The following is a 12,126-nucleotide window of genomic DNA, read 5'->3' on the forward strand; positions in this document are numbered from 1 at the left end:
AGTATTTAGCAAATTTACCAGAACTGCTTATAATTATTCCTCAAACAGTTGTTTGATAATGTATTCCCATAGTATGTATAATAAGTACATTATACAATACATTATAACCCATATTTTTTTCAACACTCAATAAATTAACAGGATTTGACAAATCAAACATTTATTATTCCTTGAAAATGAATTCAAATATAGGTACAAACATAGGGCTATGTTTATTTCCCTTTGTCAGATTTTTTTTTTTTTTAGTAATTTGCCGTTCTTTGTTAAAGTTACACAGTATTCTCTCTAACCATGTTTTTGTGTTCTGATGTCTTTTACACTGTTTTTATCTTCTATTTTATTGTCTTTTTTTCCTGTTGTTTTTATCTTTTATGCTATTTTTCATTCATTTATTTAAATTTCATCTCATCAGATGTTTCATGTTGGTTCTGTTTCATCTGTTATGCTGTTTTTCATTTCATTAGATACTGTATGTAGTCTCAAAACTATACTTAATTACACATACAAAATATTTGTGCTTTGGTATTTCACACATATTCAGAGACATTCTCAGGACAGAGAATCACAACATACCTGCACCATATCATATGAGGATATGAAGGGGCTTATTTTGTAGGTTTTAAGATGCACTTTGCTCAGCTAAAAATGAATAATAATTATCAATTTAAATGTGGGTTATATTTAAATGGTTTTAACTACTTTGGATAGACAGTATTGTTTGAAGGGAAACTGAAGCCCTGATGTTCTTTAAACTGTCTAGACTCGTTTGACAAAACTGCTACTGCCTTTAACCAGACACCCCCACCCACCCCCACCCTCGTCCCAATACATGCAGTGATTCAGTGAGATAAAACTTCTGTCTGTATCTAGTGAGTCTGATGGTTGAGGATAGAAAAAAAGACATCTTCATTTCATCTGGTTGGAACATGTTGTCTCTCAGTGATGGGCAGGTGGGCCATACACTTCTGATTAAGAGGTTTTTAAAATAGAAATTTAATGCCAGACTGTTGACTGCAGACACACTCTTGACTCTACTTCAGCATACCTGTGAGAGGGCTCTTCATAATCTGGTTAAGAATATCTGGAGGCAGAATATGTTCTACTCTAAGCTATTTCAGAACAATGTCAATGGTAGGTATTTTTAAGTGGTGCTGTCTTACAAATGTTTTTAAGGTTCTTTCTGGTTTTATTTTAGCCCCCAGTTGTGCCTTTTGTGAAATTCACTCTGAGACTATTAGATATTTATTTTGGTACTGCACCTTTTGGTTTTTTTTTTTTTTTTTGTTTGTTTTTTGTTTTTTTTTTTGCATTATTTCTATCTATCTATCTATCTATCTATCTATCTATCTATCTATCTATCTATCTATCTATCTATCTATCTATCTATCTATCTATCTATCTATCTGTCTGTCTGTCTGTCTGTCTGTCTGTCTGTCTGTCTTAATTTTACTTTTTGGCATGCATAAACTTCACTTTTATACTGTTATAAAATTACAATTTATTGTCTCAAATCAAATCAAAGTTTATTTCTATAGCACTTTACAACAACATAACGAAGCTGAAAGTGCTTTACATCTAAAAGCATGACTAAATTATAAGATAAAAAAAAACAAAACAAAACAGATTAATCAAGTACTATAAATATGCATAAAACAATAGGACACAACACACATTGATAAAAGAGACCACAGATACAAACCTAATAGTGTCTCAGAGCTAAGGGTTAAAAGCCAGTCTAAACAGGTGAGTCTTTAACCTGGACTTATATTATATTATTATATATTATTATATTATATAATTACTTATCGCTATTTCCAAAGCCATGCTCATATGCACATTCATTATTTTTTATTTTATTTTATTATTATTATTATTATTTTATTTGAACAAGAACATTGAACAGTATATATACATAATAGTATACAACAAACAAGGATAGATAGAAAATTTCATAATTCACAGAATATTTTACATTTCAAATATATAGAAACACATGCAAATAAAAAAAAAATGCTCGAGGTAAAAAAAAAAAAAAAAAAAAAAAAAAAGTGCACATTCATTATTTAGTGATGATTATTAGGGAACATTACGCTTTTAAAACAGGAAGTGGCATATGTAGTTATTTTCAGTGTAGGTTTGTATAAATTTAAGAGTTTTTATGAATATTACAACACTATAAGTAATGTATTTATCGCAATTAAGTCGTGCAATTCGGTTTAGAACTATAAATAAAAGATGGTATTGAGTAACTAGTGCTTCTTTAAATACACACCTCTCTCTCCACATGGACTTCCTGTGTCACTGAGGCTCCGGGCTACTCAGCGAAATGGCTGCGTTCCTGCGAGCTCGTAAATATGTTCGTTGTGTTGTGCGTTTCTCCGACCGTGAACTGTAAACGCAAGCGTTGAGAGATTGTTACGGATAGAAGAAACGACCTACTGGCCAAGCTGTCATGGTGGGTTACCGTGCTTTCAGGAGTTACTCAGACACAACCGTGCTAGTTAGCTGTTTAGCTAACCTAGCTAACGTCACCTGGCTTCCGCTCGCTCACCTGTAGTTAAGGTGGTGATAAATGTGTGTCTTCGGGGGTGATTTAATGCTAAAATCATTCAGTGCTGGTGTGAATTTAGAAATAAGTGCATCAAATTAATGATATACACAAATACAGAAAGGTAGATTTACCTAATGTTGACTTAGCCTCTCCTGGCTGTAGTTTGGTGTCAGCAAACGTTGTGGAGGGAATAGTTTTCAGTTGCAGAAGGAACATTTTTGTGATAAATTTGAAGAAATTACTGGTGAAGTTTGACTTAACTTGGTTGTTTGACAGGTGTAGTGTAAATAATACCTCTACTTAGTAAAAACAACAATTATCTTGACCTTTATGGGGATTACCCTGCTTGTTTACTCATATGTGTACTCATTTTTTATGTGAATACCTGCCAGTCCACACGGCTGACATAGTTTCAGAATCTAGAAACATGCAGTTTCATACCCTACAGGGGATACACCTGTTTAAATGGGTCATTACCACTTTAATAATTTACCACTAGTATGTTTTTATAAATAATAACAACAATAAATATAATTATTTTTTAGCAGTGAAACATATTTCAGCTATTTATTGAATCATAGTGTGCAGCATATGCATAAATTTAATTTCAAAAGGTTGTATTTTAAAGTGTTTTGTTCCAGTCTGTATACGCAAATTAAAAAAAAATAAAAAAAAATACAGTGAGTAATCTGTGAATTGTCTTTGGTGACCAAGCAAATATTGGCTACCATAAATCTATAATTGTAATATAGCTTTTTGATTATGCCCTGCAGCCTGAAAAATGAGTAACTTTTAATGAGTCATTCAGAATGTATTCTGAATATGTAAACAGATCCTGCAAAAGTTAGCTGTCTCTACATTGAATATTACTGATTTGATGAGTTATTACGCTATCATTAGTCATGTTCTTGTTCATTCATTCAGTCATTCTTGGCCACATTCCAAGCCAATATTGATATTTAACATTATCAGTTTCAGAATAGATTTTGAAACACTTGATCATGTGGCTTCGACGGTGATGTCAAACAATACAACTTAGAATAGATTTTGATTCAATAAGGTAAATTAGTACTAATAAATACAATCATGTCATGACTTTTCCAGTATCTTAAGTTTTTTTGTTATTTTTTTTGGATTGGTTTCCTTTAAGTGTTTAATTTATTGTTATCTGCTCTAGCTTTTTCAAATTTGTATACATAGATCTTGTAATAATAATTGTAGTGATCATATCAGTTTGCCTTTTCCTGTACCAAACGATTGTTACATCTGCTGTTAGAAATCCACATGACTTAGATTGTGGTTAATTTGTTCCTTAGGCAGAAGAAAATGCAGATATTGGAGGTGCGGTAGAGGACGAAGATGAAGGTTCAGATGACCCAAATCTTCAGGTGAGATGCATCAATTTAACATAAATCATGACTGATTTACTTTTTCACTTTTTTACCAATTGATTTTATTAATTTTAATAATGTTTGCATGTTCAAAGCATGCAAACATTATTGAATATTATTGAATTGCACCCTCGTAAACATGCCTGTGAATAAACATGGGCTCAGCCATCTTAACACATTTGTCACTTTAGTCACTTTAACAAACTTGTTTATATTTTTTATCTCTTCATTTTTCTATTATATTGATGCATATTGTCTGTGCTGCTGTACTTACTTGAATTTCCGCATTGGGGGATCACTTAAGTAAATCGTATCTTATGTAAGTAAGTGTGTTAAATAGACATTTTACTCATGCAGCAAATCCATCAATGTCTTCTTAACTGGTTATGTCTACTGATTTTGCAGCGAAATTATGCTAAACTAGCTTTTCCACGCTGAGTAATTTTTAAACTAATTTCAGCTGGAGCTCAATGCGTTCAGAGCCCGGTGGATGTCTGAACTCAAACCGAGCTCTGGAGCAAGTGGGGGCCGACTGACGCATGTCAAAGGTTTGAAGAGGACGCTCGAAGTTGCTCGGGAGGAAAAGGTAATTTGTGAAATAGTTTGGTCTCGCATGTCCTGTAGCAAGCTGTCACTTCCATTCACTGTGCTGTCATCTCCATTGTCTTCCTTCAGGCTACAGAGCTGTTCTTGAGAGCTGTTCATGAGGAGCAGAAGGGAGCGATGTATGAAGGTAAGTCTGTAACAAACACACTGAAGAAATACACACCAGTCAGATAAAAATAAATATCCATTGTCCAGTTCTCAAATATAGCAGTAAAGAGAAAAAAAAAAAAGGATAAAAGTATATATTAAAAAAGATCACCATTCACATATAACTCAGGGATGAAAGGAAATGGAACAAATCTACATGAATTAAGTCTCATAGCTAACATTACATACAAAAACATAGTATGTCTGGGTCACATTTTCTTATGACCACATCTATTTTTAGTTCTAATCTTGCAGTTGAGCATTCCACTCGGTAGATCTCCATAAGCGTCTCCGTGCATTGAGTTACTGGGGCTTCAGTTTGGAGATTATGATCATCCTCTTATAGATTAAAAGAGTACTCCAATTGTATTAGTAGTTACATTTTAATATTTTGTGATTATTTTAGTAGGTCTTGTCAATATTTTAATCAGTTTGGAGAGTCCCAAGAGATATACAGCCTCTGCACCAATGATGTGACATGTTACCAAATGTAGTCACCACAGGAGTTTTAAATCATGTCACCTTTTCTTAACATTCATATTCTTTCCAAATAAGGCTGTTTGTTACTCTGTCCTGTACTTTTCATGTTGAATTACAGTATCCATGCCCAGTTCCCATTTATACTTTACATTGAAGCTATTTTCAAATAATTCTTCTTGTAGTGTCTTATATACAGTACGTGTGATATAATCTTTTTTAATAGTTCATTTAATTTTTAAGGTTAAGAATAATTTTTTACCCGATGGTGAAATGTTTTGATAATTCTCAAAATCAACACTTTCAGTCCATTTATTATTTTGGCAAAGGCTTTAGGTTTTAGGAAAAATTTGGACTCTCTATACCAACTTGCAAACAATTGCACTGCTAAACAACTTTATTTTGATTTTATTTTTCATGTATAATTTGACATTTTTATTTGCAGCTATCAAATACTATCGCATGTCGATGCAGCTTGTGCCTGACATTGAGTTCAAAGTCAACTACAGCCGTACTCCCGATGGAGAGCGAGTTGGTGGACACTAGTAAGTGTTGTTGTTATTTATAGCTAATATAAGTGGTGTAATAGTTGTAAACAGGTGTGTTTCCATTCACCTGTTTTATTCTCATGGTAAATGGCTTATAAAAACACTGAAAATGTGTTATAAAAACTTAAGAAGATGGAAAAATTGATGTGTTGAATAAGTCCAATAGAAACAGATTTAGTGAAGTGTGTGTGTGTGTTTGCACCAATAAGGAAAAGGTAGCATTAACTGAATTAATAAAACAAACAAATGTCATATCAAGTGGAAAATAGAAACAACATGCCATCATGTAGGTAAAGCTAAAGAAGCATATGTCAGACAAAGCCTTTGACAAACTGTGAGAAGCAGCTGGAAAAGTTTGAGACAAAGCTATGTGATTCATACCTTTGGTTCAGAGGTCAAAAGCCAAAACAGCTTCAGGCTTTGGACAAAATACCTCTTACTTTACTCAGTCAACAACTCAGGTATGAACATGTTGAACATCTAACTGGCAAAGTTTTTAACCAGGATAATGGACCAGCTCTTTGTGGATGAAAACACAGAAATGTGTTTTTTCTTATTTGATTTCCTGAATATTTTTGTTAAATTTTATGCCAATTTTTTGGATGTTAATACACCTATTACCTGAAATTGAAATTTATTTTGAACATGAAGAAGAAACTGACTTACAGACAAATGGAAATATAAGAAAAATAATACAGCAGTCTACATTCTGCAGAAAAGAAGCTGTCAGTCACATGATGCCTTCATTTCAAAAAGGAGTAAGAGGAAGTTTACAACTTATTTATTTCCACTCATTCTTTTTTTTTTGGGGGGGGGGGGCTCTTTCAACTTTTTAGGTGTCTATATTGAATATACTTCAACTTTTCCATTAAAGAATTGGTGATTTTGCAGACAGTGAAAGGTTTTTGTGTCAGTGTTGCTTTAACTGAGCATAGTGTGATCATACAGATAGTATATGCATTAACCCTGTCACTGTATTTCAGTTTTACTAAATGGTTAATTTAATCAAAGGACTTCTAACCCCACAGGTCTAAAGTCTGTTAAAACATGAATTGCCCTCTTCTTCAACTGAACATAGATTTGTTTTGTTGCAGCATGCAGGAGAGCGGCGTTGACGGCGAAATCGAGGATCTACTTGCGTACTTTGAGCAGCAGCTCACACTGGAATGCTCTTTTCCAAAGATCTGCACTCCTGAGCAAGAAATGACTCGGGTGCACATTTCAGGTAACTTTTATTTATTTGAAGTTGAAGTTACTCTGTTGTTGTTTTCCTTGCACATAATTGTTTTTCTTGTTTATTTGATTGCAGCCTTGCCCCGGGAAATCCTGATGTACATATTTCGTTGGGTTGTGTCCAGTGATCTGGACATGAGGGCTCTGGAGCAGCTCTCATTGGTTTGCCGTGGGTTTTATATTTGTGCAAGGTCAGCAGACTGTCGCCACATATCAAATGTGTACTAAGTTATTTGGAAACTGCTTGGATTTTGCAGTTTGCTGTGATTTTAAGTTGGTTTAGAGGGATACAGACAGGAAGAGCAAGCAAGTAAAATGTTATTCATAAAGCACACGTCTTTCAGGGGGCAAACGTAGTGTGACAGCTTGCAGCCAGTGAAGCAAAACCATTAAGTGATGATTAAAGTGAATAAAAACTACGATTAATACCTGTGAAGATGAAGAGGAGATGAATAAGAAACAAAGACCTGAGTTAGAAGGATAATGCGTAGTGATAAAAAATCAATAGAACAAGATTTAAAAACAAAACAAAAGTAAATAAAACCAATATGACAAATTCTATTCACTTTTTAAAGGAAAGGAAATCTGCCTTAATAGGAAAAAAAAAAGAAAAATCCTTATATATTCCATGTTGTAGCACATTGAAAAGGTATTTAAAGGCCAGATTTTAGGTTTGTCACTGTCTTTATCTAAATGTATTCTGGTCTCTCCAGGGACCCTGAGATCTGGCGTTTGGCCTGTTTGAGAGTGTGGGGACGGAACTGCACCAAACTGGGTCCCTTCAAGTCCTGGAGAGAGATGTTTCTGCAGAGGCCACGCGTCCGTTTTGATGGTAAGTGGCTGAGATTTATTAAGGTTCTTATAGATTAGTGTCTCCTTCCTGATATGAACAGAGCAGCTCCAGCACTTCTGGAAACACTGCCCCATCTTTATGGAAGGATTTACAAAAGGACCTGAAGCTTTGAGAACTTGTTACTTTGGAATTTTAGTCTCTCTCTTTTTTTTTTTTAACAATCAGGAAAGTTAAACTCTTGGTCAATGTGACTACCTCTAAATTTGTCCTGAAATTCTTCTTTACTTATGTTGGCTTGTAATTGTCAATTTCAGCTCCTGAAATAAAGAACTAATGCCCCTTCCACACTAACATGGTTGTTTTACTAAACAAACCCTTTTGTCTTTGTTCCTGTTTTCTGCACAGAAACTGTTTTCATGAAAAACAGATATTAGATATGTGTTATTTTTGCATTCTAAATACAGTATTTTGTAAAATATAAGTTGTGTAGACAAACAAAAAAATAAAAAAAACTGGAGAAAATACCTGTCTAGAAAAATATCTGTGTGATTGTGGACAGGGAATTAAATACTCTAGTGTGGAATATGTTGCTTTTTTTTTTTTTTGTTGTTGCATTTTTAAAAACAACACAGTAGATTAAACAGGAATGTGTGTTTTTGTAGTTTTACTCTGGTCTGATTTTTGAACTGCAACAAAGTTTTATACAGACTTTTTTTTTCTAGAAATCTGTTGTCGAACACTTCACCACTTGGAGTGATTATTAATCCACGTGCCTGGATGGATATATTAATCATTTATTTATTACGAAATTTAGAGAGACTGCAGTAGAAACTGTCCAGAGAAAAAAAATGACAGACTGTGTTAAATTTTACACAAACCTTTACTACAAACCTTGTAAAATTTAAAGTGTACCTGTGATGCGGCTAAAATATCTGAACATGTTTATGAAAAATAGCAATGATGCAAAATAGTGAAAAATGTTAACATTTGTTATTTGTGACACCAAAAACACTGCATGTTGTGTAAAATTTCCCAAGTGCTTCGGTGGACGTTAAAGTTTTCATGTCCTGCTTTCCCAGGGGTCTACATCAGTAAGACATCGTACATCCGCCAAGGAGAGCAGTCCCTGGATGGGTTTTACAGAGCGTGGCACCATGTGGAGTACTACAGGTGGATACTTTACCGTTATCTCACTTGGTGTTTGCTGTTTGAGTTACTTAAGGTCATATTAAATGAGGCTGTTTGAATCTCAGGTACCTTCGGTTCTTCCCTGATGGTCAAGTCATGATGCTGACGACCCCCGAGGACCCACTGTCTGTCGTTCCTCGTTTGCGAACCGCCAACTCCAGGTACGTCTCCTCTCTAATCACATTCCAATATGCTTTCATAATCACCTCAAACCCATCATGATTGTACAAATAGAATAGAATATCTTTGTCATTGTAACAAGTATAAAGAAATTATGCTAGCTGCCCTGTATGTGTCTCATCTGTACTGTCTGACATATTGCAATTCCACTCTGTTGTAAATAGGATTTTTATTACTTATTGCTATTATTATTTTATATTGTTTGTTTTTTTCACAATCTTTATACATGCACATTTTTTTCTTGCACATTATTCTGTCGCTGCCTCAACCATTGAATTTCCCCATTGTGGGATCAATACAGTCTAATCCCTCGAAAAGTGCCACCTATACCTACACCTACCTACCTATATAAAACCTTCTACTCAACTCTACTTCTACCAATTCTGTCTCACTTTTCAGAATAGATTCAGTTCTGCTCGGTCATTTCCGTCTGTCACAGGAGACAGACAATCAAACCAAAGTTTATGCTGTCGTCTGCAAGAAAAAGGAGGAGGTAAATATGAGTCTGAGGAGGGAATGGGATGAAATATAGCTGTGCAATTCTGTACTCTCATTATATTGATTTAAGTTGGATTTGCATGAGAAAATACAAGTAAATAGAAAAACGTGAGACTAAAACTGTTCAAACAGTGAATTAAGAAAACAATCTGAACACAGTAACATGCACTTAAACATTCCTCAAAATAAAAGTGCTTTATGGCTCAACTTTTCTGGGTAAACCTTTGTTTTTTTCACAGAGAGCGACTGAGATCACGAGAAATCGGTTCTACAGGCGGAACCCAGCTCCTGAGGCAGAGCACAGCTTCCACGTTGGACTGCATCTGTCCTCTGGGGGGCGCCAGAGCTTCAGTAAGCTGGTGTGGATCCACCACTCCTGTCACATCACTTACAAGTAAGAGACTCCACAGGACTCCCACAGTCATGAAAAGTCACCAAATTTCCTCTGTCTCAACTCCCAGGTTTGGAAAAGTCACAAAAAATAAAATTGTTTTGGAAAAGTCATAGAATTTAATGTTTGGTGATGCAAGTTCTTGCATAAATTAATGAAGATTGATTCCCAAGTCATGTATTTTAGTGAAAAAAATTATATTAGTTTTTTGAGAGAGAGAATTAATTCCAGGGTTAGTTTTTCTCTTTATCCTGATGCAAAATTACTGTTAATTACACATTTTTAAGGCTAGTATTTTATTCACAGGTGTGTAATGACATTCATAAAACAATAAACCAAACTGTCAGGTGTCAGGCTCAAGAAAAAGAAGTCGACTTCACGGTTTTCTGTTTTGTTTGTTGAGGGTTTAGGTTGTTATTATTTTACTAACATCTGCACTTTTGCCTAATTTTGGATCTGTATTACGATAATACATTGTATTCTGTACTACAATTCTCATGTAATAGTTTATTATTTTAAAATCTGAGTTTTTGAAGTGAATATGACAGTAACAGTCAGAGGATGAAAAAGCTGTTTAATTTCCACTTGATTATCTAAACTGCACTTATGTTTGTGTCCTTAAAGGTTGTAAATTATATTATTACAATTCAGTTTCGGACTGAAGACACTATATTCTGATCTTTAGATGAAAAGACATCATGACCTTAAAGTCTGCAAAGGGAGACTAGAGGTGGATCTGTTTGACTGGACTTTTATAGAAGTGGCTCAGTTCCTTCATTTAAATGATTATTTAGGGAAAACTGCTGGTTACCTCTGCCAAGGAGGTTATGTTTTTGCCAGGGTTTGTTTGTTTGTCTGTCTGTCTGTTTGTTTGTCTGTCCGTTAGTGTGCAACATAACTCAAAAAATTATGGACAGATTTGGATGAAATTTTCAGGGTTTGTTGGAAATGGGATGAGAAAGAAATGATTAAATTTTGGTGGTGATCGGGGGTGGGGGGGCCCACGGGGGGGGGGCACTGATCGTTAGTGTGTAACATAACTCAAAAAGTTATGGACAGATTTGGATGAAATTTTCAGGGTTTGTTGGAAATGGGATGAGGAAGAAATGATTAAATTTTGGTGGTGATCGGGGGTGGGGGGGCCCACGGGGGGTGCCACTGATCAGCCTTGGCGGAGGTCTGCGCTCTCCGAGTGCTTCTAGTTCCTTATCAATCAGACGACCTCTGTGACAGTTTTTAACATTTTATCCATAGATTAGCAAATTATGACACCACCTATTGAGATCTAATATTGAATTATTTTGTGTTTAAATGTTTGTGAAAATGTGTGAGAATCTTGATAGTTGAAGAGATGTTAATGATCTAATTTACTAAAGGTGAATGTTTTTATGTGTGTTTTTAGACTTACTGGGGAAACAGTCGTCACATCGTTCGACCTGGACAGGATGTACTCACCGTTTTTCTTTGCACGTGTGAAGAGTTACACAGCTTTCTCCGAGCAGCCGCTGTAAGCAACTCAATGACCTGCACGCAATCCCACCTACGACGACGACAGAAGCAGCTGTCACTTCACTTTAATAAAACGCAGATTCTCAGCCTGGTTAAATTGTGCTGCAGTGTTTAAAACAAACCCTAATGTTTCCTACACGCAAGCATGTTACGTTTTCAGGTTTACATGATAGAAATTACTTATTTTTCTGATTTCAGAAATGCGTTGAAAGCTAAAATAATTAGCAGCCTCTCTCACCTATTCCCAGTTATGAATGTTCATGCTGTTTTCAGTTCATGTTGCACTTTCTTCATCAAATAAACAGTGGTGAACAGACTGGGCTTAAATGTACTTTATTACTACCCCGCCCCCTGAATAGGCGGCAAGGGGTATTTTTGGTTAGGTTTGTGTCTTTAACACTCTAGCAGCAAAACTATTGGTTGAATTCATACTAAATTGAGTTCATATATAGATTGCCAGTGATCCATAATAGATCTGATTACATTTTGGGAACAGTAGGTCAAAGTTTAAATTTTTTATGAATTAAAATTTTTTTTTTCCCCATTTACTTGTGCTGGGCGAAATTTCAAATGTCTGTAGCAGCAAAACAATCGCTTGAATTCATACCAAGTTG

General features: G+C 34.9%; 1 protein-coding gene across 1 annotated transcript; it reads left to right on the forward strand.

Moving 5' to 3' along the window:
* The first annotated feature begins 2,287 nt into the window (after positions 1-2,287).
* fbxo9 (F-box protein 9) lies at positions 2,288-11,829 on the forward strand. The gene is made up of 13 exons (XM_030156448.1): positions 2,288-2,455; positions 3,868-3,939; positions 4,403-4,528; positions 4,618-4,675; positions 5,618-5,717; positions 6,815-6,945; positions 7,030-7,144; positions 7,667-7,785; positions 8,826-8,916; positions 9,000-9,095; positions 9,514-9,607; positions 9,852-10,006; positions 11,406-11,829. Exons 1-13 carry the CDS (start codon positions 2,453-2,455, stop codon positions 11,512-11,514), a joined length of 1,269 nt encoding a protein of 422 aa, XP_030012308.1. The 5' UTR covers positions 2,288-2,452; the 3' UTR covers positions 11,515-11,829.
* The last annotated feature ends 297 nt before the right edge of the window (positions 11,830-12,126 follow it).

The sequence above is a fragment of the Sphaeramia orbicularis genome, chromosome 15 (assembly GCF_902148855.1).
Source record: "Sphaeramia orbicularis chromosome 15, fSphaOr1.1, whole genome shotgun sequence".
Classification (NCBI taxonomy): Eukaryota; Metazoa; Chordata; class Actinopteri; order Kurtiformes; family Apogonidae; genus Sphaeramia; species Sphaeramia orbicularis.

What these genes read in the sequence shown, in the direction of transcription:
- fbxo9 (XM_030156448.1), top strand. An exon ending in CAGATGACCCAAATCTTCAG is followed by an intron (nt 3,940 to 4,402) that starts GTGAGATGCATC and finishes AACTAATTTCAG; the next exon opens with CTGGAGCTCAATGCGTTCAG. An exon ending in AAGTTGCTCGGGAGGAAAAG is followed by an intron (nt 4,529 to 4,617) that starts GTAATTTGTGAA and finishes GTCTTCCTTCAG; the next exon opens with GCTACAGAGCTGTTCTTGAG.